The 27,762-nt window shown below is 39.3% G+C and overlaps 1 protein-coding gene across 1 annotated transcript in view; it reads right to left on the bottom strand.

Moving 5' to 3' along the window:
* Positions 1–27,762, bottom strand: part of CTNNAL1 (catenin alpha like 1) — a 64,180-nt gene that overhangs the window by 34,325 nt on the left and 2,093 nt on the right. The window contains exons 2-5 of the mRNA XM_046022026.1: positions 12,000–12,189; positions 4,659–4,846; positions 2,886–3,005; positions 669–758 (exon numbers count right to left, since the gene is read on the bottom strand). Coding sequence (XP_045877982.1) covers positions 669–758; positions 2,886–3,005; positions 4,659–4,846; positions 12,000–12,189 — 588 coding nt within the window. The remainder of the gene's footprint in view (positions 1–668; positions 759–2,885; positions 3,006–4,658; positions 4,847–11,999; positions 12,190–27,762) is intronic.

Below are 27,762 nucleotides of genomic sequence, written 5' to 3'. Positions count from 1 at the left end.
ACACATGTTCTATGGCAGAGGACATATCTTTGACTTTTGAAAACGGTGTGAATGAAAGCTGCTCGGGGGCCTGGATGTGAACAGAGCCTTGCTAGTGGGCTCCAGGGAGCCGATCGGTGGCTTCGCTAAGCCAGCCCAGGGTAAACACTGCGAGCGGAAACGGTGATTCTAAACAAGCCGCTCCTGAGCGGCTGACTACTCTCCTCTCTGACTGCACCACGTCACTGGCCAGCTGCTGCTCGGAGTCACCAACACTTGATTGACGACTTCATTAAAAGTAGAAAAAGCAATCAGAGGTGCAGATTTACACAATAAACAAATTAAGGGCTGGATTAATACTCCACTGTTACTTAACAGATTCTAAGTCTCCTCACTGTGTCGGGAGTACACGTGCTGGCTCCCCAACAAAACCGGCACCCCTGCAGGCAGGGACCCTGCATCACATGCCCTGACTGGGCACCTCCACGCCACCCTCCGTAGAGGGGCTCAGGCGGCAGGGACCCGCGGACTGATTGTTGTCTGCAGGGCGGGCGGGAGTTGGCTCTCTTGCTGAAGGGTAACAGATTTGACTGTGGTAGCCTATGTTCCAATGTATCACTGTGATCTTTTTAAAAAATGTAAAACATAAATTGGATGCATATAAGCGGGTAAAACAAAAGCGTCCCTACCTTTGAGGCTGTGAGAAGCATCATTGTACACTTTTCAAGAACTGCCCTGGCTGCTGCCATTTTTGCCTTTTTCTTCTCATCTTTCAGATCCTAAAAATGAAAGAAAGCCACTGAGCCGTCTAGGATCCTGTAAATAACTTCTTGAAAATTCATTTATGCAACAAGAATCAATTAAGTAACATTGTTTAAAAAGTGACAAAGTGAAAAAAAAAAGCAGGATAAAGTTTTATAAAATGCCAGCGCTTTGATCTAAATCCATCAACACAGTGTACGGAAAGAAACAGGTGCCCTTACTGAGGGCAGAGAGCCAGGGCCTGAGACGGAGCAAGGGGGTGATGGCCGGCACCCCACACGCTGGTGGTGGCCTGCACACCTGACGTTCTGGTGCCCACACGGAAACCCTTCCCTTCTGACCGGAAACAGCCTTCCTATTCTTTACTCCATTAAGAGCGACCTATTTATCAAGCATTTGTAGGCTATTATTTCCTTTAATTAGATATTTAGATGTCAACACTTTCAGAGACCATGTCTGGCTAAACTTAACCAATATGCTGCTCTGAAATATTTTTTTTTTAAGATTTTATTTATTTATTTGACACAGTGAGAGAGAGAGCACAAGCAGGGGGAGTGGGAGAGAAAGAAGTAGGCTTCCCCAAGACCAGGGAGCCTGATGTGGGGCTTGATCCCAGGACCCTAGGATCATGACCTGAGTCGAAGGCAGGCGCTTAACGACTGAGCCACCCAGGCGCCCTGCTCTGAAATATTCTTAAGACATTTCTCGGGTCTCTCATTTTCTCCAACTGGATTATGAAGTCTGAAGCAGGCGCTGTGCTTTGAATTTTTTTCTTTTAGTTTCTCTTCATAGAGCCCTCGATAGCATGTATGCTATTACAGAAAGTACCTAAGTGCCGTGATCAAATCTAGAACTAAACACTCTTATAATAATTTGGTCATGGCCATCTAAATCAGAGGTCAGCAGCCATTTTCAACAAAAGGCCAGATAACAAAGTTTTCAGGTTTTCTGGGTCAGAGAGTCTGCAACAACTAGTTCGGCCACTGCAATGTGAAAGCACACTGAGACAGTCCGTAAACAAGCTAACATGCCTGTGTCCCAATAAAACTTAACTACAGACACTGAAATTTGAATTACACAAGATTTTCACCAGTTGCATTAGTCAGTCTTCCCATTTGTGGGTTGTAGGCCAGATATAACACCATCTATTATACAGTAATAAATGAACGAAAAAGATCTGTAGAGGGCTAGTCCACAGGACAAAAAGAGGCGTCCATTAAACCAGGCCAATACCCATCTTCCAATTCCAGCCACAACCAGGAAAGTTCATGGCCAACATGATAGTCTATAGGACTGTTCCAAAAATCTTAAGAGGTCCCTTATTACATATCTAACCTGCTGACAGGATCAACTCATGCATGAATACCACAACAAAGAAAAGTCAACGCTAGATATAATCCGGTCTTCTGCCTCCCTAAATTTAGGAGCTTATAGTCTAAATTGAGGAAAAGACCTATAAAGAACTAATATCACACTGTAGGTTAAAAACTATAGGCTCCAAAATCAGACAGAACGAAGTTCAATCTGTTAGGTGAGTGACCTTGGGAAAGTTTATTACCCTCACAGGTTCCATCTCCTTAGCTGTGAAACAGTAATAACAACACCTGCCTTACAGGACTGTTTTCAAAATTAATGAGATCTTGTGTATTAAGTACCTAACACATAGCTAATGCAAATAAATAAAAGCTTGACTTCTTATTACTGATTCTAATGGAGGAAACTGATGGAAATAGATAACAGCAGAATACATAACAAATTACAAAAACAGATATACAATACTAACAGAATATATATATATAATGACTCAATTTATTTGTTTGAGCCCTTGTAGAAGAGTCAAATGTATTTTTCTAAAACAGGAAGTATTAGATCTGAGCTCTGAAGGCAAATATGACCTCTCCTAGTCATATAGTCATAGTCATAGTGTGTGGTGAGAACATATTTAACTGGTAAATGTATGTAAAAAAAAAAAGTCATGTAAAGTTACTAACTTCATCCTAGCTCCTTTATGAAAGGTTTTCAACACCAAGATTATAAATTTAATAAGCAAATAAACCAACCCAGAAGATCACAAAGACCACACCTCCATCCAAATGACAAAGTATATATGTATTTGAAAATGGTTAAATGTGGTAAACACATACGTTTTGTCTATCTCCAGTTAGATGTGCAAACTCCACCATTTCATTTCCAAATTGACTGAATATTTGGACAAACTCTTGAAAGCTATTCACTTTCTCTAGTCTTTCCATAGTTGCAAGAACCTGCAAAACAGAGAATAACTGATTGTCAGGTATAGATATGAAAGAGACTGAGATGTCAACGTTGAATAGAGGGGAAAAAGGAGACACACTGAATTCTAGGAGAGAGCTGAGAAGGAGCTGTCAGAGGGGAAGACAGGCAAGGAGGAGCCCAGAGAAGTAGAAGCACATCTGAAGGTTAGAATCATCGAGGGAAACAATTTGTTTTTACGGTGGGGAGAACTGAGCTTACTTGAAAATTAAAAGGAGAAAGAGTACAAGAAACTACTCGAGATACAGGAGAAGAGATCATTTATGTAGCAAAGTCTGGAGAAGGTGGACATGTGCAAGACAGAGGTAATCAAATCCTCAGAGAACTAGGGAGACAGGGGGCATAAAGGTATTACATGGAAGCCATAAGGTTCAGTGAACCAGAACTGGGGGAACCCTATTCTTTCCAAGAAAGTAGAAGGAAAGTCACCTGCACAGTGAGGAGTGGAAAGGAAGGTGTGTCGCTTCGAGAGCAGGAAAACAGTTTGGTTCAGTCAGGAATTGTCTGTGTTGAATAAATTAATTGCCAAGAGGCTCTGGGCAGCCAGGGGTAAAACAAACAAACAAACAACCCGAGAAACCTATAGTAGAGCCAAGAGACAATGTTAGGTGTTTTCTTGATATTAAAAGTAAAGTGAACAGATGTGAAACATATTTTCAAATATTTTTCTCTAAAATAATAATACTGGATTAGCTCTTGTCAGACCAAGATAGGTAAAGAAAACACAGATATCCTGTGTTTACTTTTGAAAATGAGGATATGATGGCTGTTTGGCATGGTAAGCCGCCCTGGCAGCTCAGGAAATCCAGGCGACTAGCACAGATAAGGCAGATTGCTACCACTGAGCAGAAACTCTGTCTTTTAAAGAGAGAGGGGTTTTTCCTATCACTCCAGCACTGCCCAATCCACTTCTCCAATTTCTTTTTCACTTGAAATTCACTCTCTTTAGTTGACTCAGCGCTCATCTGGTAGTGCTGTCCTCAAACTTCACTGAGACAATCCCTTCCCTGGCAGACTTTCTCCTCCTTGCCTAGGGAATTATCCAGGGCAAGAAGTGACTCTCCATGCCCTGGCTTCCCCAGATGATGGGAGAGCACGACCATTAGCTGAGTGACTGGGAGAGTTTAAATTTATTCAGCAAGCTTTATGATTATTCATAATCTCTAGGGATGCTGCAACAGAAATTCCGTAATGTGGATAACTGTGGTTTCAGATGATTGAATTTTTTTCTTAAGCTTACAAATTATTATTATTCTCTGAGTCTGAAAAAAAAAAAGGTACTGAGGAATTTGGTATTTTTATCAACTAGGTTTCTACTACATACATTGTCATAGTTCTTGGCTTTTCTTCCCAAATCTGTGCACATGAAAAGTGTTCACATAAGCCTCAACAAGTAGATAACGATTTTCTGGGAAGAAATACTATTTACATCTAAATGTAGAGACCCAGTGCATACATTGTTTAGGAATTACAGGTGCAGAAGAAATACCACTTTTAAACTATAGACAACTGGAGGCATAATCAATTAAAATTGATAAGCATTGCCAAATTACCTATAATTAACCTAAAAACACTTCTGAAAAACCCCAAAGGACATAACATAGAAACACGAGAAAGACAAATACCTTATTTCGTGATGTTATTATCTGCTTAATGACTACTCGGTCTGCCAGCAACAACACTTTTGTCACTGAAGAAAGAAGTAATCTTGCAGCTTTTATAACTCCTGTCTTATCTGTAAAAATCATGATCTGGCCTTCAGATTCTGGATGATTCAAGCTGCTTATATCTGTAAGTGCGGCAATTGTTTCCCCTAACAAGAAAGGTAAAAAGTTAAACTGGGAATAAGATGCACTTAAATTAAAATGCAGGCTTTTCTCTATTCTTGAACGTATGTGCTCAAGTGGGTAGACACTTAACTTTAGGGTATCATTTCAGGAAGAAGAAACAGCTTCTCCTTGATGAGCACAGGGTTATCGTAGGAGGTTCTCTAATGACAAAACAATGGCACATTCTTAAGAGCTTGGAGAAATGTGTTGCCTTCACTAAGTTTGCAAAATATTTTAACTTTTTTTCTAGTGATACAGCAAACTATATGATCTAAAAAAGACTTCTTCTCTGTAAGACCAAATAAGAGAAATCCTAAGACCCAATAACCAAAGAAGAACCTAAAGCAGGGCAGTAAGCAGTTGAAGACTTTGGCCAGCGGTGAAGGATAGAAATGTACAGGGCAGGGGTGGCAGTCACTGACCATCTCCACAGCCTGAAGAGGCTCGGGCTTTTATGAACACCCATGGAAGAAGACCAAGCGTTGGGCCCTTGAGAGGCATCCTTAGTAATAAGGGGGCCTAGAAAAATCATCCATAGGCAAATTTATCTGTTGAGCAGCCCAAGCTCCGAGTGGGAAAACAACAAATGTATCTTTCCTGAGAACTCCTGAAACAGGCTGACCCTGAGGCTTACTGTTTGAATGTATACTTCCTATGATGCCCAGCAAAAATTATTCTACCAAATGAATGCCCAGCCCCTCTAGAAAAAGTCTCTTCTTCACTATCAAAATGTGGCGATCAAAATGCTTTGATTTCTGGAATAGCAATTATCCATCAATAAAATAATACAAATATTTGTTCTCCTTTAAAATGAAGCCTGTCTGTAGTTTCTTCCAAACTATACTGTTTAACTTAACAAGATTAAAAAAAAAAAAATGAACTTTCCATCATCTTGCAATGTTCAAGGTAATTGTTTATATCTTATATAAACCTCAATGCACAATGGATTGATTTTCTCACAAAAGCCCCCTTGTCAATATTATTATCTATCTATCTATATATAATATATATATATATATATATATATATCCAATAACATATCAGCCCATAAACTAAGGATCTGAGTACAAGTACCTGAATTTTAATGGACAGGTCACAGGGTGTGACATAAAGAAGTCAAAATTTAGGATCCGTCTGGAAAAAGGAGAGACTCAAAGTCAGGGCACTACTCAGACAGTATTTCAATTGTGGGTATGAAGCAGTGAGGATCTTACAAGGATACAGCTATAGGAATATAAAAAAGATGATTTGGGAGATACCACGTAAAGAAAATATAAAATTGGCACCTGAGCAATGATAAGAAAAAGAGATGAAAAAAATGGCTTCAAGTTTGTGAACTTGAATCACTTAAAAAAAAAATCAGAAGAGCATAGAAAGTCACTTCCGGGTGACAAGAATCTGAACAACACAGGAAAACTCAAAAACAAGCCTATAAATATGGACTGGTTATATATCGTGACAATAACTGAAACTCTAGGGGCGCCTGGGTGGCTCAGTGGGTTAAGCCTCTGCCTTCGGCTCAGGTCATGATCCCAAGGTCCTGGGATCGAGCCCCGCATTTGGGCTCTCTGCTCGGCAAGGAGCCTGCTTCTCCCTCTCTCTCTGCCTGCCTTTCTGCTTACTTGTGATCTCCATCTGTCAAATAAATTAAATAATAATAATAATAATAAATAAATAACTGAAACTCTACTAATAGAGTCTGTGGTAGCCAGCATCTAAGATCACTCCCAGTGATACCCACATCCTTGTGTTGTCTCTTCCCATATCATACAAGGATTGGAATGGCAGAAGTGATGGTATGTTACCTCCAAGACAGGTTTCTAAAGACACTAAGGTAGCCATCTTGGTTGCTCCCTCTCTCTCTCAGGGAAGCCAGCTACCACGTTGTAAGCAGCCATCCCTACAAAGAGGCATAGATAGGGAGAAACTCCGGCCTCTGCCCAAAAGCCAACAACGAAGTGAAGCTGGCCAACAACCAACAGAAGGAACTGGAAAGCAGACCCTGCAGTCCAGTCAACCTTCAGATAACTACAGGCCCAACAGACACCTTAAGTGCAACCTTGTGAGATACTGACCCAGACCCCACTAGCTAAGCCACTCCCTGATTTCTGACCCTCAGAAACTACATGTGGTAATAAATGTTTATGGTTTTAAGTTGCTAGGGCTGGGTTAATTTGTTACACAGCAACAGGTTACTAATACAGTTTATATCACAAAATATACAGAGGAAAAAAAGGTTAGAATTAAACATTCTTGAACACAGAAATGGGCAGGAGGAAAAGTATCAGTGTGCAATAGCTTTGAGGATAAAAATATTTCCTCTCTGCCTCTGGAAAATATTACTTTTTCCTACAGCTTTCAATCCTTAAAGATGCTACATAAGAGCCTGAACATATGGCATTATGTAACTTCTCTTTTTTCTGACTAAACCCAGGCATTAAACTCCCAACTACGTGGGATGATAACATTTGGTTAGTTCCACTAACATGGTCAAGTTCTTCTGCAACATTATAAAATTGTTCAAAGTGTAGACTGCTCAGAAATTAGCTCCCTAAAAAAGTCACAAAGCTGTCCTTTTAGCTTCGTGGTTGCCATTTTTAACTTGTGTATGTAATTAGATTGTTGTGTCTTAATGTGAAAACCTGAAGTCAGTCAATATATTGCAAATATTTACTGAGCTCCCATAAAAAATATGGGACTAAGTAGGCAAGTAAAAATGCTGAAGGGGGCCACAAACTGGGTGGAGTCAAACATTACAAACTTCTAGTTACCAAATAAGTCATGGGAATGTAATATATAGCTTGGCAACCATAGTTTAATACTCTATTACACGTTTTTTTTTTTAAATATTGCATTTTTAAGGAAGAAAATCTTAAAAATTCTTACTAAACACAAAAAAATTTTTAACTGTGTATGATGACAGATGTTAACTAGACTTACTATGGTGATCATTTCACAATATAGTTGACCATTCAACAATGTGAGGTTGAAAGCTGTGGGTCCACTATATGCAGATTTTTTTCAATAAACATAGGCTACTACTACCAATGTATTTCCTCTTCCTTATATTTTCTTTTTTTTTTAAGATTTTATTTATTTATTTGACAGGCAGAGATCACAAGTAGGCAGAGAGGCAGGGAGAGAGAGAGAGAGGTGGAAGCAGGCTCCCTGCTGAGCAGAGAGCCTGATGCGGGCCTCGATCCCAGGATCCTGGGATCATGACCTGAGCCGAAGGCAGAGGCTTTAACCTACTGAGCCACCCAGGTGCCCCCCCTTATAATTTTCTTAATAACATTTTCTTTTCTCTAGCTTACTTTATCATAAGAATATATTATGCAATATGTACAACATACAAATCATCGGATAATCAACCGTTTGTTATTGCTAAGACTTCTGATTCAACAGTAAGCTATTAGGAGTTAAGTTTTGGGGGAGTCAAAAGTTATACATGGATTTTCAAGCATACAGGGGTTGGTGTCCCTAACCTCTTTGTAGTTCAAGGGTCAACTGTATATCCAAATAGAAAAATCACTGTTTGTTGTACACCTGAAACTAACATAACATTATAGGTCAATTACACCTCAATTTAACAAAATGTAAAAACACAATGAAAGAACTCAACAGACGAGGGGCCCCTGGCTGGCTCAATCAGTGGAGAGTGTGAGTCTTGATCTCAGAGTTATAAGTTCGAGCCCCATGTTGTGTGTAGAGATTACTTAAAAATAAAATCTTTCAGAAAAAAGGAAAAACCTCACCAGAGGAAAGAAAAGTAAAAAACAAAAACAAAAACAAAACTATAATGATAACTAATACTTACTGAATACTTTCTATGTGCCAAATGCATACATGCACTGTATCAAAACACTTCTATAAACACTAACAGGACCCCCATCTTATTGATGAGAAAACTGAGGGTTAAAACACTTTAATAGCTTGCCCAATATCACACTGCTAGCAAGTGAAGAGTTGAGACTGAAATCTGGGCAGTCTGACTCCAAAGTCCTAATTCTTTATTACTACTCAAAATTATTTCCCTCAAATAAATATTAAATTGTCCAAAGGAGATAGTAATCAACTATGGGCTGAGCAGGCTAGAAACATTTCAAGAGTGATTCAAGTTAAGTCTGAAATTTGTACATGTTAAGAGAAAATAAGGTTTCCATACTACACAACTCCAGGAGGCGCCATTCTCATTCTCTTACCAGAGTGACAGAAGAGGTAGCTTTCAAGAGGGGGAAGGGCACTTCAAAAAGAGACAACAGGTGGAGTCCATGACAACAGATGGCTTCCAAGTACCACAGTCTACAGGAGTGTGGGTCGGTGGACCACATCCTCTTTTCTCACCCTATACTGAGCACAGTGACAGCCTACAAAGCCCATAAGGTGAGTAGGACTCAGCTTGCCCTTTCATTCAAAAACCCCTACTCTTGCCTTAATTAAGGGCTGCTATAAAAAAAAAACGAGTAATATGTAGAACATCTCTACATTTTCTGTTGAATTGTCCATTGCATTATGTAATGTCTGTTGTATAAGCGCCCACACAATAATTTAGTGCCAGGAAAGAAGTTGCTCTCCACTTGACAAGCTGGTTTGTTTCCTTTCAACAAACGATGAGAATTATATAACCCTTTCTTTCCCACATTTGTGTCTTGCCTTCCAGGAAGTACCAAGATAAATTTCTTGCTTAATTAGAGTAACAATGTTGGTTGAAGTTTCCGACTTCAATATTTATTTTCATCTCCCACTGTAATGGATTTATTAAACATGTATCTTTTATTGTAAGCTACTTTAAATCCTCTTTACAATGTAGGCAAAATATAAATTATGAATAGAATAAAGCCATCCTTCCTTCCCCACTTGAAATCTATTCACTAGCACAGTGAATGGCTACAGACTCAAGAGTCAACTCAGAATTCTCCCTGCTTTTAACCAATAATGAAGTCTATCTATTTAACCACCTTAATGAGTATTTCATGTACTCTCCCTGTTTATTATCCCTAAGGCATTGCCTTGACTTAGCCTGGTTTACTGTAAAAAATTCCATATTAATCTCCCTGCCTTTATCCTCAACTCTCTCTAATCGACCCTTGTTTGTTCATTTCTTCTATCCTACCAAGAAAGATTTCTAACACAAAACTATGTCTCTTATCTGACTGAAAATTCCTCAGTCTGTCATCTATAGAGTAATACCTGAAGTCACTCATATAACATACAGGACCACGTATGATCTGGTTGGCCCCTCCATAGTTCCTTGGCCTTATTTCACTTAGGATGATCTTCCAAACACACCTGCTCCTCCCTCAGGGTTGCCCATCTCAGTAAATGGCCACCATTTCCCTAGCTATTCATACTTCAAACCTTGGAGTTATCCATGACTCTTCTTTCCATTACATCCCACATCCAAACTATCAGCAAATTGTATTAGCTCTACCTTGATAAAAAAACAAAAAACAAAAAACAAAAAACAAATGCAACCTGATTTTTTTACCACCTCAAACACAATGACTTTATCTAAGTCACCACCATTCATCACCTGAACCCCTGCAACAACCTTCTAATTGGCCTCTGATTTCAACCTCATGCCTCCTAATATATACTTCTCATATAGGAACCACCAGTGCACCAGTGACTTTTTTAAAATATGAGATTATGTCACCAACCTGCATAAAGCCTTCCATTAGGCTTTGATACTTAGAACACAGTCCAAAGGTCCTGTCTTTGCCCTTCTAGAAGGCCATACCTATTCTCTCTTCTCCTTGCCAGAAATGCCATTCTTCCAGACAGTCTTTCATGGAGCTGGGACCCTCAATGGAGCAGACTCTGCTCCAATGCTACTTCTTTAGAGTGGCTTCCTGACCCTCTCCTCAATAACTTTCAACTGGGGGCCATTTTGACCCCATGAAGGACATTTGGCAACGTCTGGAAACATTTTTTTTTTTTAAGATTTTTATTTATTTATTTATTTATTTGACAGAGAGAGAGGTCACAAGTAGGCAGAGAGGCAGGCAGAGAGAGAGGAGGAAGCAGGCTCCCCGCGGAGCAGAGAGCCCGATGCGGGGCTCGATCCCAGGACCCTGAGATCATGACCTGAGCCGAAGGCAGCGGCTTAATCCACTGAGCCACCCAGGCGCCCCTGGAAACATTTTTGGTGTCACAGTGGGGGAAGTGGGGAATCTAATGGCGTCTAACAGCCCGAAGCCAGGGATTCTGATAAACATTTTATAAAGCACAGGCCACCCCCACCCCCAACAAACTATTAGCAACAAGTAACTATCCAGTCCCAAATGTCAACAGCATCACAACTGGGACAACTTGACCTCTCTACAATATACCTCCATTGATCTCTTAACCCTTACTCTGCTTGAGTTTTTCATGAATAACTATTATATATCTATTCATTTGTTTATGGTCTCCCTTACTAGAACGCAAGCTCTATGAGGGCAGACATTTGACTGATATGTACACAGCGATATCCCTATGGCCTAGAAGAAAGCTTGGCATACAGCCAGCACTCAGCAAATCTTTACTGAAAGAACAAATGGATAAAAATTTTTTTTAAACAAATGGATAAATTATACTTCAACAAAGGTGAGCTGTTTGTATCCATCAAAACACCCCAGGTTCTCTCAGGCTTTTGTGCCACCAGGTATAGAGAACTGTGGGCCATTACAAAATTTGAAGTCGCTATGATTTGTCTGCTATGACTGTAGGAATATGCTAATTTTTAAAAGATTTTACATAATGTCTATACCTAATGTGGGGTTCAAACTTACAATCCTGAATATGCTAATTTTTATTTCCATTTTCTACATAGTGGCAACTAGACTAATATGCTCCTCGAGGCCAAAGTCCAAGCCTCACATTCTCCTATATCTTTGGCATTTCAATGGTTAATGGCAAGAATGGAAGACACTACCCTACCCAATGAAAGAATTCAATGTGTCAGATTTAGGATTTGAGCCAAGAGAAGTTCAATATTCCTGGAAGCTAATCCAGGCCTTTAATGTTGTAAGAATCTGTCTGTAACCACAGGCCTAAGACAGGTACCCACCTTTACTCAAAATAAGGCAGTAATTTGTCATCAGATCCAAAACAATAAAGCTGGTATAAATAGGCATTAATATCGATATCACATACCTGCTTGTTTAGCTTCAATGCAGGCAATATTTATTTCTTCTTTCAAATCCCAGTTTTCATTGGCTATAGCTTCCCCTACTTTAACAAATCTTCCAACTGCCAAGTTGACCGCTTGTCCTACACGCTGAATTGCTTGCAGAGTTTTATCAGACTTTTTGGTATTATCTTTATGATTAATAAGGGTGGTAATCTAAAAATAAAAGATGAAAGCAACCTGATTAAAATTTATCTCAGTATCTTTTAAAGCTGTATCACAAAGGCTAAGAAAATTAAGCCCAGCATACTAGACTAGGCCGAGCATATAGCAACAGTCTTTGGCCTAACAGACTAAATTCACACCATTAATGCTTCAACAGAGACAACCAGCAAAGCATCCATCCTGCATCCCTCCTCAGGACAATGTTTTTTGTTTGTTTGTTTGTTTGTTTTTAGGACAATGTTTCTATTAATAACAATTCCAAGTTTACCTGATGACAGTAACCTGGGACACATAGTTTCAGAAGCCCTCTAGATATTTCACCAAATTTAAAGACCAGGAGAAAAGTAGGAAAGGAAGGATCATTACATTAAAACAAAACAAAAACCTAGAGAAAACCAAAGCACTTCTTAGTTCCTATTGTGTACTAGAGATCTAGTTTCCTCTAATATGGCTTGAGCTGCTGTGAGTAGAGACAGCACCGTGTTCCCTTTACATTCCACTCCATTGCCTAGCACAGTGTACAGGTTGTACAAAACGGTATGTGTGCCATACACGCTTACTAAATTAGCCAGGCATTTTAAAATGACCATTGTAATCTATGTGTTAGACTTCTCTAAGTGTTGCTGTAGACCCAAAGTAAATTAAATGCCAAGAGTTTTAATACTTGATTCCAGGCCCTGAAATAGAACATAAAAGGTGACAAGTTAAGATTCATGAAACGAATACAAATCTTCAAAATGTCCCAGAGAATTAGTACATGAACAATACTGACATAGAAAAATATTTAAAGACTATTATATGAAAAATATAGATACTAAATAGTACATGTCCACTGAATATAACTATGAAATGATTTATGTACATGCATTAACAAAGACCAGAACAGAGAATTAAGATAAGAAGAAGGGAATGGTTCTTTGAGCAACTACTATGCGCCCCGCACTTTATATGTTACAGTATTACTAATTTAGAATCAGGAAGGCTTGGGTTTGAGCCTGGCTCTGCCATTACCAGCTAAATGCCCTAGGGAAATTTAATGAATCTCACCAAATGTCCTCATCTGTAATATTATTTTTAAATTTTTTAATATTTCCTAGATGCCAGGTCCTGAAGATGTATGAGTGAACAAGACTAACACAATCCTGTCCCTACTCAGTTTACAGTCTATCAGGATAACAATAATGCAATCAGATAAAATATATTTGCTGCACACCTATTATATGCCAAATAAAACTTTAGGGAATGAAGAGAAAGCAAGCAAGCAAGACAGGCCCAAACTCTCATTCAAGTGGGAGACAGGGGAGGCATGATAGTCAAGCAAATAGGTAAACAGAAAAATTAATGTAAATGCTATGCAAAATATTAAAATAGGATGATGTGGTAGAAAGTATTTGTGTAGGTACGTCAGATGAGTTGATCTTCCTTCTAAGAGGAAATGCTATTTAAGCTAAGATTTAAATGATACAAAGTAGCCAAGCTGGCAAACATCAGGAGACAAGGCATTCTAGGGAGAAGATATAACTGTTAAGAGATAGAGACAGGAAGGGAATGAGATAGGGAGAGGGATGGGGGGGATAAGGAGAGTGATAAGGAAAGAGAGAGGGAGAGAGGGTGGGGAGGAAGGTAGGGGGGCTGTCCTGTTCAAGGAATGAGGTAAGGCCAAAAGTAGTCAAAGAGCCGGGGCAAGAGGACAAACATAAAACCAATACCCAACAGGTGGGCAGGGATCAGCCATGACAGGCTGTGAATTGGAGTAAGGAGTTTGTATTTTATTCTAAGTGTGACAGGAAAACACTGAAGGGTTTCTAAGCAGGAAAGTGATATAATTTCTGTAGTGATTTTTTTTAAAGATTGATTGATTGATTTGCAGGCGGGGTTTGAGGGGAGGGAGGAGCAGAGGGAGAGGGACAAGTAGACTCTGCAACGAGTGCACAGCCCGTTGCAGGGCTTGATCTTATGACCCTGAGATCATGACCTGAGCCGAAACCAAGAGCTCAATGTTTAACCAACTGAGCCCTCCAGGCACCCCACAGCTATTTTTTTTAAGATTTTTATTTATTTATATGAGAGAGAGAGAGAGTATGAGAGAGAGCATGAGAGGAGAGAAGGTCAGAGGGAGAAGCAAATGCCTGGTGGATTTGGAAGCCCGATGCGGGACTCAATCCCAGGACTCCAGGATCATGATCTGAGCCAAAGGTAGCTGTTTAACCAACTGAACCACCCAGGTACCTCGCCGCATAGCTATTCTTAAATGTGTCCACAAGTTCTTCATTATTTCTTTTTTAAGAGGTGGAGCCTCATTTTTCTCTCCTTAAGAATAAACTGAACTTACTGACTCACGTCTAATGAGTAAAGTGGAAGCAATGGTACACTTCTGAGAATAGGTCATAAAACACATTGTATCTCCACCCCCTCCTCAATCTCAGATCAATCACTCTGGGAGGAAACCAGCTATCATATCTTGGAGGACACTCAAGCAACTCTATGGAGAGACCCACAGGGGAATAAACTGAGCCTTCTGGCCAAAAGATAGTAAAGAACTGAAAGACTCCTGCCTACAGCAAGAAGAGTGATTATGGGAACAAATTCTCCAGCCTCGGTCAAACCTTCAGATTACTGTGCATCCAGTCAACATCTTGATTTCAATCTCACAAAAGGCCTGAATCCAGAACTACCAGGTAAGCCATCCCAGAATTCTTGACCCACAGAAACTATGAGATGATAAATGTTTATTGCTTTAAGGCACTAAATTTGGGATGATTTATTATGTATCAATAGATAACTGATAAATGTTTTGGCATCTGGAACTGGGGCAATGCTGTAACAAAACCCAAAATGTGGAAATGGCTATGACATCAGGCCTTGGAAGCTGAATGGACTTTGAGGAGTTAGTAAAAGCTAGAGAGTGCTGAATAAGCTTTGTAGAAGTATGGTGACCACTGAGAAGCTATGGGTGAAGGCTTTAAAGGAAAGTGAGAAAAATCTTACTGGGAACTCGAGAAAAGAGTATCTTTGGTATGTAGTGACAGAAAATCACCCCCAGGAATGTGTAAATTAGAGAATATACCTAATGAACTGGGTGATCCAGCTAAGGAGATTTCTAGACAGATTTTGAAGATGCCACTTGCTTTCTTGCTTAAAATGTAAAATATAAGATGTGAGACAGAAGCTAAAGGAAACACTGTGAAATAAAAAGAAGCCAGGCTTTCTGGATTTAAAAACTCCCTGCTTCACCAGGAGGCCAATGATGCTAAATTAAGAATGGCTTCCAAGCAAAAACAAAATCTAGGGCACTGTCGGGAAAGCAAGGTCTAAAGCTGAAGCTAAGAGCGTGACTATAAAATCTTTTTTTTTTTAAAGATTTTATTTATTTATTTGACAGAGAGAGATCACAAGTAGATAGAAAGGCAGGCAGAGAAAGAGAGAGAGAGGGAAGCAGGCTCCCTGCCGAGCAGAGAGCCCGATGCGGAACTCGATCCCAGGACCCTGAGATCGTGACCTGAGCCAAAGGCAGCGGCTTAACCCACTGAGCCACCCAGGCGCCCGTGACTATAAAATCTTATGTTAAGATCTCAGGAAGATTCAAGGTGGTGCTCCAGAGATCCATTCACTTAAACAACAGGTCTCCTGACAGGTTTTAGAGGTATTGTCCTCAGGAGCCCCGCAGAAGCCCAGGTTAGAGCAGGGCTTATCATAAAGAGACTCACGGGTATGGTTTGCCTAATTGAGTGAGCCCAATAAGATCCACAGGAGACCCACAAAATTTTAAAGATAATTATGTCAGGAGGAATGCTACCAGCTTGGACTGAAGGAGATCGATCAGTACGAAGTGAAAAGAGGCTTCCACAGGCAGGGCGCAGGCCGGGAAACTGTGCAGCTACAAACATGGGCTACCTCTCATGAGCGAGGACGGCTCCACAGGCAGTGCTAAGAGCCATGAAGAACATTCCCACACCTCAGGTCTTCATCGTACTACTAACCTGTGTCTGGGTGGGTTTCAGAATCCTGTGAACCAGTGATTCCTATTCCTCTGTTTCTCGTGTTCAAACAGAAGTATACGATAGTTATCCCATGCCTATTTTCCTGTTTGCTTTGTTTTGTTTTGTTGGGGGGGTTGTTATTCTAACAAAAATGTCCATAACAATTATTCTCTGCCTGTCCTACTGCTAAAAGTTGTATATTTGGGAACAAATTATTTGTCGCTTTAGTTCACAAGTTTTCAGATCAAATGGAACTATACTCAAGGAACTACACCTAAAGAACTACACATACAAAAAGCCTCAACTGAATCAGAATTCGATGGCAAAATCTTGAATTTCCAGCAGATACCATAGAGGGATGAGACGTTTAGGAGGACTGGAGTGGAGGCTGTTTGCAAATGGGAAGAGGTAAACGATTTGCGGCCAGAGTGTGAAGTGTGGTGATATTAAAATATGTCCACAAATTCTTTGCTATTCCTCCTCCAAGAGGTGGAGCCTAACTCCCCTGTCCTTGAGTGTGGGCTGAACTGAGTGAATCACTTCTAACTCATAAAGCAGAAGTGACAGTGCGTTACTCTGGAGGGCAGGTCACAAAGACACGCTGGTTTCCATCCCTCCCTCTGGGAGATCAATCCCCCTACGGGGAAGCCAGTTACCACATCACGAAGACACCTGACCAGCCTGATGCGGTCTGACATGACAAAGAACTGAGTGAGGCCTCTGGCCGACAGCTAGCCAGAGTCAGGCCTTCTGCTTACAGACCTGTGAGCAGTCTAAAACCAGGCAGGTGCGTCACTCACAAATTCCTGACACACAGAATCTAAGATAATAGATGTTTGTTGTTTTTAAACCATTAAGTTTGAGGTAATTTATTTGTAGCAGTAAATAACTAATAATAACTAATACAATCTCAATTTTTTTTTTTTTTTTTTTTAAAGAATACTCTCTTCCGGGGGAAGAGTGGATTGAAAAAGTGGCAAAAGTCGGAGGGAGACCAGTTAGGAAACCATTGCAATAGTCCAGGTAAAAGATGATGCCAGCTTGGGGCACGTGGATGGCTCAGTGAGTTAAATGTCTGACTCCTGGTTTTGGCTGAGTTCATGATTTCAGAGTCATGAGATCAGGCCCTGCGTGGGACTTCATGCTCAGTGTGCAGCTGGCTTGAGATCCTCTCCCCACTGCTCACACTCTCACTCTCTCTCTCTCAAATCAGTAAATCAATAAAATCTTTTCTAAAAAATGCCAGCTTAGGGTGCCTGGGTGGCTCAGTCGGTTAAGCAGTCTGCCTTTGGCTCAGGTCACGACCCCGGAGTCCTGGGATTGAGTCCCGCATCGGGCTCCCTGCTCTTCTCCCTCTCCCACTCCCCCTGCTTGTGCTCTCTCTCTCTCAAATAAATAAATAAAATCTTAAAAAAATTTTTTTTTAAATGCTGGCCTGAAATAAGGCAGCAATAGCCAAGAGAGAGAAAAACAGATAAACTGGATTACCTGATGGATTCGATTGGTATCGTCAAAGATGAACCTTAAATGTGTGGTAGAAGAAACAGGGTGCATCGGCATAACACTAACGTCTCTACGTGGCAGGCACAAAAAAAGTGTTTTCGAACAAATGTAATTTAATCCTCACAATAAGCTTAGCATGTAGGTACTACTTTATCCCCTTTTTACAGAGAAAGCAACAGACATTAAAAGATACTTATTTAAGGTCTCATAGCTATTACAAGGTAAAGCCAAGATTCACAGTCAGACAATTTGACTCTGAGACCGTACTTTATTTTTACTGATATATAACTTACATATAACACTGTGCAAGCTTAAGGTGTACAGCGTGATGACTCGATGCACATATACACCGCAAATGATTCCACAATCAACTATAAATGCTGACCGAAACAGTTAACACCCCTATCACCTCAAATAATCTTGCTTTTTGGTGGTCATAAGAACATTTAAGATCTACTTCTTTTAAGATTTTATTTTTATTTATTTGACAAAGAGAGGGATCACAAGTAAGCAGAGAGGCAGGCAGAGAGAGGGAAGCAGGCTCCCCGCTGAGCAGAGAACCCAATGTGGGGCTCCATCCCAGGACCCTGAGATCATGATCCAAGCCGAAGGCAGAGGCTTAACCCACTGAGCCACCCAGGCACCCCTAAGATCTACTCTTTTAGCAACTTTTAAGTATGTAATATGGAGTTGTTAACATACAGTCACCATGCTGTACATCAGATCCCTAGAACTTACTCATCTTATAACTGGAAATTTGCACCCTTTGACCAACATCTCTTTTCCCCATTACGTCACCCCTCACAATCACCACTGGACTGTTTCTATGGGTTTGTCTTTTGTAGATCCACATATAAGTGAGATCATTTGGTATTTGCCTTCTCTGATTTATTTTACTTAGCATAATGCCTTCAAGGTCCATCCGTGTTGTAGCAAATGGCAAAATTTCCTTCTTTCTCATGACTGAGTAATATTCCATTGTATATTTATACCACATCTTCTCCATCTATTTATCAATAGAAGGCCACTGAGGTTGTTTCCATATCTTGGCTATTGTGAATAATACTGCAATGAACATGGGAGTGCAAATATCTCTTCAAGATCCTGATTTCATTTCCTTAGGATATATACCCAAAAGTGGGATTACTGAGTCATATGACAGTCTTATTTTTTTCTGTGGAGCCTTCATGCTGTTTTCCGTAGTGGCTGAGCCAATTTACATTCCCATCAACAATGCACAAGGCTTCCCTTCTCCAAATCCTCACCAACACTTGTTTTCATTTCTTTTTGATAATATCCAATTCTAAGAAGGGTGAGGTGGCATCTCATTGTGGTTTTGACCTAGTTTCCTTGATGATTCGTGATGCTGAGCATATTTTCACAAACGTAGTAACCATTTGTATGTCTTCTTTCAAAAAAAGTCTGTTCAGGGGCACCTGGGTGGCACATTGGTTAAGCATCTGACTCCTGCTTTTGGCTCAGGTCGTGATCTCAGGGTATGAGTTCAAGCCCTGGGTGAGGCAGTGCAGAGTCTGCTTAAGACTTTCTCTCCCTTGGGGCGCCTGGGTGGCTCAGTGGGTTAAAGCCTCTGCCTTCGGCTCAGGTCATGATCCCGGGGTCCTGGGATTGAGCCCCACATCGGGCTCTCTACTCCGCGGGGAGCCTGCTTCCTCCTCTCTCTCTGCCTGCCTCTCTGCCTAGTTGTGATTTCTCTCTGTCAAATAAATAAAATATGAAAAAAAAACTTTCTCTCCCTCTCCCTCTGCCCCCCGCCCTGTTCCCACTCTAACAAATAAATCTTTTTTTTAAATGTTCAGATTTTATTAGTTTTGCTTCAGATTTTTTAATGTACAGATAAAATTGGACTACCTTTCATTCCCTTCACACCCTTCCCTGAGGCGGGGTTTGAAGTGAATCCAATACCTATCAGATAAATAGTATACTGTATCTTTCTGGATTTGCGTTCTTTATTGTTAAATTTTATCAATTTGAGATCTACATTGATATATGTAGATCTAATGTATTTATTTCATGTGAATCAGTCACAATTTATTTATTCATTGCCCTACTAGGCATTTTGGTAGCTTTGAGTTTTTGTTCTTAAAAGCAGTTCTGCAATAAACAAACAAAAAAATGTTCAGTTCCTCTGCCCATTTTTAAGTGAGATTTTCTTCTTGCTATGGAGTGGTATAAGCTCCATATATATATATATATATATATATATATATATATATATATAAAATATTTTAAAAGCTAACCTCTTATCAGATAGATGGTTTGCAAATATTTTATTCCATTCTGTAGGCTGTCTTTTCACTTTGGTGATTTCTCCTTTTGGTGTGCAGAAGCTTTTTGGTTTGATGTAGTCCCACTTGCTTCTTTTTCCTTCTGTTACTTGTATTCTTGTTGTCATATCCAAAAATCACTGCCAAGACCAATGTCAAGATTTTTCTCTTTTCTTCTAGGAGTTTTACAGTTTCAAGTCTTACATTGAAGTCACTGATCCATTTCCAGTTAATTTTGGGAGTGGTGTAAGATACGGGTCCAGTTTCATTCTTTTGCATGCAATGATCCAGTTCTTCCAACACCACTTACTGAAGAAACTATCCTTTCCCCATTGATTATTCTTGGCTTCCTTGTCAAAGACTATTTTACCATATATGTATGGGTTTATCTCTGGCCTTTCAATTCTGTTTCATTGGACTACATGTCTGTTTTTATGTTGTTGCCATACTGTTTAATTACTACAGCTCTGTAATATAATTTGAAATGAAGAAGCGTGTTGCCTCTAGATTTGTTCTCCTTTTCCAAGACTGTTTTAGCTAGTTGGAGTCTTTCACACTTCTGTACAAATTTTAGGATTGTTTTTCTATTTCTGTAGGGAAAAAATGCTTTTGGAATTATGATAGAGATTGCACGGAATCTATAGATGGCTTTAGGTGTTATGGACATTTTAAAAATATTAGTTCTTGGGGCACCTGGTGGCTCAGTGGGTTAAAGCCTCTATCTTCGGCTCAGGTCATGATCCCAGAGTCCTGGGATTAAGCCCCACATATGGCTCTCTGTTCAGCAGGGAGCCTGCTTCCTCCTCACACCACCCCTCCCCTGGCTCTCTGCCTACTTGTGATCTCTGTCAAATAAATAAATAAAATCTTTATAAAAAATATATTAGTTATTCAGATCCATGAACATGGGCTATCATTCCATTTATTTGTGTCTTCAATTTCTTTTATCAAAGTCTTAACAGTTTTCAGTGTACAGATCTTTCATCTCCTTGATCAAATATATTTTTAAGTATTGTTTTTGATGCTGTGGTAAAAGGGATTATTTTATTTCTTTTTCAAATATTTTGTTGATCGCTTATGGAAACACAACTGATTTCTGCATGTTTACTTTTTTTTTCCGGAAACTTTACTGAATTTGTTTATTCTCTCTGTGTGTGTGTGTGTGTGTGTGTGTGTGTGTGTGTGTGTGTGTGTGTGTGAAGTCCTTAGGAGTCTTTGATCCTTCCTCACACCAGATAGACCCTAAGGAACTCTTTGTATGTACCACCTGAAGAACAGAGCATTTAATCACCATTGACTATTGCAAACAACTAAGAAATTCTGGAGTGAAAAGGAGTTTAAGTTGTGTTTATTACCAAAACCTTTAAATTTACAATTGTATAGAGAAGATCAGCAATTAGACTAAAATGCCAACTATAGTTAGTTCTGAATCACACATTTTGTTTCATCACAAGCATCCTCCCCAGTGCATAATTACACATAGCCGTCTTCCTTTTACTCAAAGCAGCCTGGAAAATGTTTAATCCAATACAGGTACACAATTGAAACTGACATATACAGGAGCCAAGTCAATTTACAAAATTCCGTATTAAAAGGTCAGTTTATATCCTTAAATTATTCTCAAACTTTTTAAAAGGGAAGTTCAAAAAGTTATACATATTGATTACTTTTAAAAAATGGGAAATGGGGTCTCTGGGAGGCTCAGTCAGTTATGTTTCTACCTTTGGCTCAGGTAAAGATCCCAGGGTTCTAGGATCAAGCCCCACATTGGGCTCTCTGCCCAGTGGGGAGTCAGTTTCTCCCTCTCCCTCTGCTGCTCCCCCTGCTTGTGCTCTCTCACTCTGTCAAATAAATAAATAAAATCTTAAAAAAAAAAGGGGGGGGATATAGAAAGACTAAAGAAATAAAAATTACTCATCATCACACTACCCCAGGAGCATTTTGCCATTATTTTGCTCAGTCTTGTTTTATACAAACCTAAACACACAGTTTTACAAAATTGAGATCAAACTTGAATTTTTTTGTCATGTGAAAAATAAGACTAGATAGCATTTAACACTCAACAAATGTTAATTAATTTAATGCCTATATCTCTAAGAGGCATATACTATTATTACCCTCATTTTACAGATAAAGACCTGAACTTTAAAAAGGTAAAGAATTTGCCCAACGTCACAAAGGCAGTAAGCTGCCCACGCTGTTAGTAACTACACTCCTTCTTTCCTCCCAGGATTATGCTAAAGATCAGGGAAAAGACAGTTGGTGAGAGTGTCTTGTAAATTATAGGTGCCGGGGCACCTGGGTGGCTCAGTGGGTTAGGCCGCTGCCTTCAGCTCAGGTCATGATCTCAGGGTCCTGGGATCGAGTCCCGCATCGGGCTCTCTACTCAGCAGCGAGCCTGCTTCCCTCTCTCTCTCTCTGCCTGCCTCTCTGTCTCCTTGTGATCTCTGTCAAGTAAATAAATAAAATCTTTAAAAAAAAATAATAAATAAATTATAGGTGCCACATAAAATTTTAGCATTATTCTACAAAAATAGGAGGCATATTAAATTGGGAGTCACAACCCAAAGATGCCCTGACCCCAGAGTCTAGAGTATGCCTGAAAGAACTGGGAAAAAAGAGGGCAGAAAGGCATCCCATGGGGAAGAAAGAGCATCTGATACACTGAAGAATTCTGCTGTGGAATAAAAGAATAAGAACTAGGACTTATTTGATACCTTCTAACAAAGGGTGTCAAGAAGTACCAATCTCCAGCAAAGTATATCCTAGCAGTTAAGATCGTGAACTCTGGCTTATTTTGCCTGGGTTTGAATTCTGGCTCTGTCATGTGACAATGTGGCAAGTCATCTAACCTTTCTGTAACTCCATGTTCTCATCTGTAAAAACAGGAATAATAATAGTACCCATTTCACAAGTTATTGTGGGGAGTACATCAGTAAATTAAATGAAGTATTTCATATAGTAAACATTACATAATTGCTAGATATTACAGTTTACATTTCTAGAATCTCTCTTCTCTCCTCATGTTTGTGATGTTACTCTTTTTTTTTTCCCCACCCCCCCCCCCCCGTGATGTTATTCTTATTTTCTAGAAAGGGTCACAGTAATCTCTTCATTGAAATAGATTTTCTTAGTTTACTTATTTTGTGGGGAAGCAAGACAACAAGTAAAAACCAGGAAGAAAAAAAATGGTAGTAGCCCAGATAACAGAACAATGGCTTAATAAAAAAAATAAGGGAGTCAGCCTGGTACAGAGAAATTTGTCTCTGGACTTAACTCATTAGCGAGTTCTCAAAATAATTAGATATAAAAATTTGAGGCGCCTGGCTGACTCCGTCGGTAAAGCATGTGGCCCTTGATCTCAGGGTTGTGAGTTCAAGGCCCACGTTGGGTAAGGAACCTTTGGAAAAAAAAAAAAACAACAACTAGCTAATCAGCTATAGAAACCACACACGGTTTGAATGGAAGTGTGGAAGTATGGAAGAAAACACCAAATTATGGCAGCTGTTTTAAAAGAATCAGAAAAAAGGGCACTTTCACTTACTTTATGTGTTTTATGTTTGCAGGTTAAAAAAAAAAACACACATAAATTCTCATACACAAATCAGCAAAGAGGGCCCCATACATTCTCTGTTCATCTTCAATTAATGAGACAAGGATCCTGAAAAGCCTACAGGACAGGACAGAGAGAAACGGAAAGACAAGGTGAGCTACCTTAGAAACATGAAGGGTCTGTACTGCGGTGAATGCAGTCAATCTATCACAGACAGGAAAAGACTAGTGGGTGGTAGAATAACATTCCACACCAGGGTGGAGTATGTAGCAGACATCCCTCTTCCCTTCCTTGGATAAAAACATTTTAAGACTGGAAGTGGGCATTTTGACAGGAAGAATAAAATGATTTTTTTTTAAGCTGGGCTTTAAAAAGAGCCCAGCTTTTAAAAAAAAAATAAATAAATAAAGATTTTTATTTATTTATTTGAGAGAGAGAGAGCATAAACAGGTGGGAAGGACAGAGGGAGAAGCAGACTCTCCACTGAGCAGGGAGCCTGAGACAGGACTCAGTCCCAGGTTCCTTGAATCATGACCTGAGCCGAAGGCAAACACTTAACCGACTGAGCCACCCAGGTGCCCCAAGAACAATATGATTATTAAAGAACGTACAGAATTTGTGCTTGGACCTAACCCAGGGCTTTTAAACAACTCTCTGAGTTAGCAAATATATAACAAATGAGTATATATAACATATATATGGAAGCATAAAGAAAGGAAGCCATATGCACCCAGCACCAAGCTTGAGAGAACATTACCATTACCTCTGATAATCCAAATGCCTTTTGGGCCCCTACCTTTCCACATCACCCACCTCACTCTCCTCAGAAGAAACCACTGTCCTGATTTTGTGCTCATCACTTCATTATTACTATACAAATGTTATATCCCTAAATGATAATGGTTTCATTTTGCCTGCTTTTGAACCTTGAATTTTTTTTCACTCAACATTATATTTTTGAGATTCAACCATACTGATAATTATAGCTGTGGTTCATTCATTTCACTGCTGCCCAGTATCTCACTGTACGAACATAACATGATTTATTTAAACATCCTACTGTTAAAAGACATTTAGGAAGATTTAGATAGTTTCCAGTTTGCGGCCATGAGAAGTAAAAAAAAAAAAAAAAATCAACATTTCAATTTATGTCTCTAACACACATCCAGGACTTTCTCTAGAGGGTATGGATTTTGGAGTAGACTTGCTGAGCCATGGGTAATACCCACCTTCAAGTTTAGATGACATCCAGCTGTTTTCCAAAGTGGTTTACTGTTGCCATTCCCACAGGCTCCACATTCCTCACCACTACTTGTTCTCATTGTGATTTTAATTTGTACTCCCCTGATTTCTGATAAAATTGAACATCTTTTACATTTCTTTTACTCATCTGTTTCCTTTTCCACGAGATGACTATTTGTACCAATCTTTAATAGGTAATTTTTTGTTTTGATTCATTGCCGTCCTTTATTTATTCTGGGTACTACCAATCATCTATTGGTGATCTGTGTTGCACTCATATTCTCCCATTTCATGGCTTATCCTTTCAGTTTTGGTAAACAGATGTTCTTCATTCTGACAGAGTCAGATTTATCGATCTTTGTTCAGAATTTTTACTTCTGGTATATTAAAAAATCACTTCCCGCCATGAGGTGATGAAAATATTGCCCAGTTGTGGTTTTTTTTTTTCCCCTAAAGTGTTACACATTTTTCACTCTCCTATCGATGTCCTTAATCTCTATGGAATTGATTTTTGGCTATCATGTGGGACAGGCTTCCAATTTCATGTGTTATTATTAGATAATAATTGTTTTAGACCCATTTTTTAAAGTTTTTCCTTTCCCCACTACAGCGGTGCCAATTCTGTGATTTATCAAGTTTCCATATATGTGTGGATCTGTTTCTAGGTTCTCTTTTCCCGTTCACTGGTCTATTGCCTTAATTATGATTGTTTTATAATGCCTTGAAGTCTTCCCACTTTGTTTCTCTTCTGGCTATTCTTGGCTCCTTGCTCTTTCATATAATTATAAGAAATTATAACCACTTTTTATCAAATTCTATTCAAAAATCCTGTTGAAGTTCTCAATGGAATTGTATTAAATTTATAGACTAATAGGAAAAATTGATGTGTCTATAATATTGAGTCAATCTAGTCATAAACACAGTACTTCACTCCATTTATCTAGATCTACTGTGGCTTTCAATAAATTTTTAAAATTCTTGGGCTGCTTGGCTGGCTCAGTGTGTGGAGCATGTGACTCTTGATCTCGGGGTTTTGAGTTTGAGCCCCAAGTAGGGTATAGAGATTACTTAAAAATAAAAATCTTTATAAAAAAAAAAAAAAAACTCCACATTGCTTACAATAAAATTACAACTCTGTAGCACAGCTAAAAAAAAATAAAATAAAATAAAATAAATAAAATAAAAATCTTTAAAAAACATAAAAAAAAAAAATTGGGGCACCTGGATGGCTCAGTGGGCTGAGTGACTGCTTTCAGCTCAGGTCACGATCCTGGAGTCTCAGGATTGAGTCCTACGTCAGGCTCCCTGCTCAACAAGAGGTCTGCTTCTCCCTCTGACCTTCTCCCCTCATGCTCACTCTCTCTCATTCTCTCTCTCTCCCTCTCAAATAAATAAATAAAATCTTTAAAAAATTAAAAAAAATTCTTTTCACAAAGTTTGGCATCTCTTTTGCTATGTATATACACCTAAAAACCTCATTTTTGCTGTCATTTTTATTCTAACTGGTGGGGTTTTTTTTAGAATTACCTTTTTTTTTTTAATTAATGTAGAAAAATGCAGTTGACTTTCGTATCCTCCATTCAGTGAATTTACCAAACCTCCTAGTTTTTACGATTTATCCGTTGACTCTTGAAAGTTTTGATTTTCCTACTCTTTACACCTTTCACTTCTCATCTCATTGCGCTGGTTAGGATTTCCAGCACAGTGTTGAGTAAAAGCTACAACAGCACACATCCCTCCTATTTCTGGTTTTAAAAGAAATGTTTTGTTTTGTTTTGTTTACGCTTTATTTATTGGAGAGAGAGCAGGAGCACAAGAGAGCATGGGGCAGAGGGAGAGGGAGAAAGTGAAGTTCAAGCCAACTCCCTGCTGAACATGGTCCAACTTGGGGCTTGATCCCAAGACCACGACTTGAGCCAAAATAAAAAGTCAGACGCCTAACACACTGAGCCACCCGGGCACCTGGTTTTCTGCAGATATTCTTTATCAGGTTAAGGAAGTTTTCTTTTATTACTGCTTCGCTAAGTGTTTTTATCATGGTTATAATCTGGACTTAATTGAGCATCTACTGATAAGAACATGTATCTTTTCCAATATGTGAATGCAGAAAATAATACACATTTGTCTAATACTAACTCAATCATGCATTCCTAGAGTAAGGCCAGTAACCCAGAACTTTTTACTTGTAAAGTCAGAAGACGTTAGATGATATCTGCTTAAAACTCACTAAATTTTATGATGTTAGTCTTACTACATTGAGTAAGACTACTCAAGGCCCTGTCTCCTCTATAGCATCGTTCCTGACTCATCCATGCCTTCTCTGAGCTCTTAGAGCATTTACTATTGATGTTATTCATTTGATACTTGGCATGTGTTAATTTTTATATGTCCTGTCTCCCAACTGGACTACAAGTTCCTCAAGGAGCACTAATAAGTACACAATAAATGCTTACTTAAAATATTCTTGTGGATAAAATAATGAAACATGAATTGGATAATAATGCAACATCTTTAAAAAATGAGACTCCTAGACATGAAATTTCTAGAAAGCTGAAGTTTTAATCAGCTAACAGTCACTGAAACATAAAAATTACTCTGATTTGTACTCCACACTGTCCTGCTTTGTTAACAGTACTCCGGCCATGCTTTACTCATTGCTTGATTTTAAGCAAAGTCAACTGTTATTTGTTGAGTACAGTCAATCATTAGGAATGTCAGTTATGGTGCTGTACTAAAGATACAGCTGTGGATACATAACATGTGGGATGCAGAACCTCAGCTATGACTCTGAACGATTCTTTAACAAGGACGAAAAAAGAAAAAACAAAACTGGCATTTTTTTTTTCCCCTTTAGCACTGACCTCTAGTTAACTCTCAGCAGCAATTTACACAATTCACAGATTCACACATTTCCTCCTCCACTCCACCCTCTTTTATCCCGGCATTACACAATGCAGAGCTGTAGGACTGATCCATTTTTAGCAGTCATACTGTGAAAAGT

This window comes from Meles meles, chromosome 11 (genome assembly GCF_922984935.1).
Source record: "Meles meles chromosome 11, mMelMel3.1 paternal haplotype, whole genome shotgun sequence".
Classification (NCBI taxonomy): Eukaryota; Metazoa; Chordata; class Mammalia; order Carnivora; family Mustelidae; genus Meles; species Meles meles.
The sequence above is the reverse complement of the archived record's forward strand: the minus strand, read 5'-3'. Positions and strand labels throughout refer to the sequence as shown.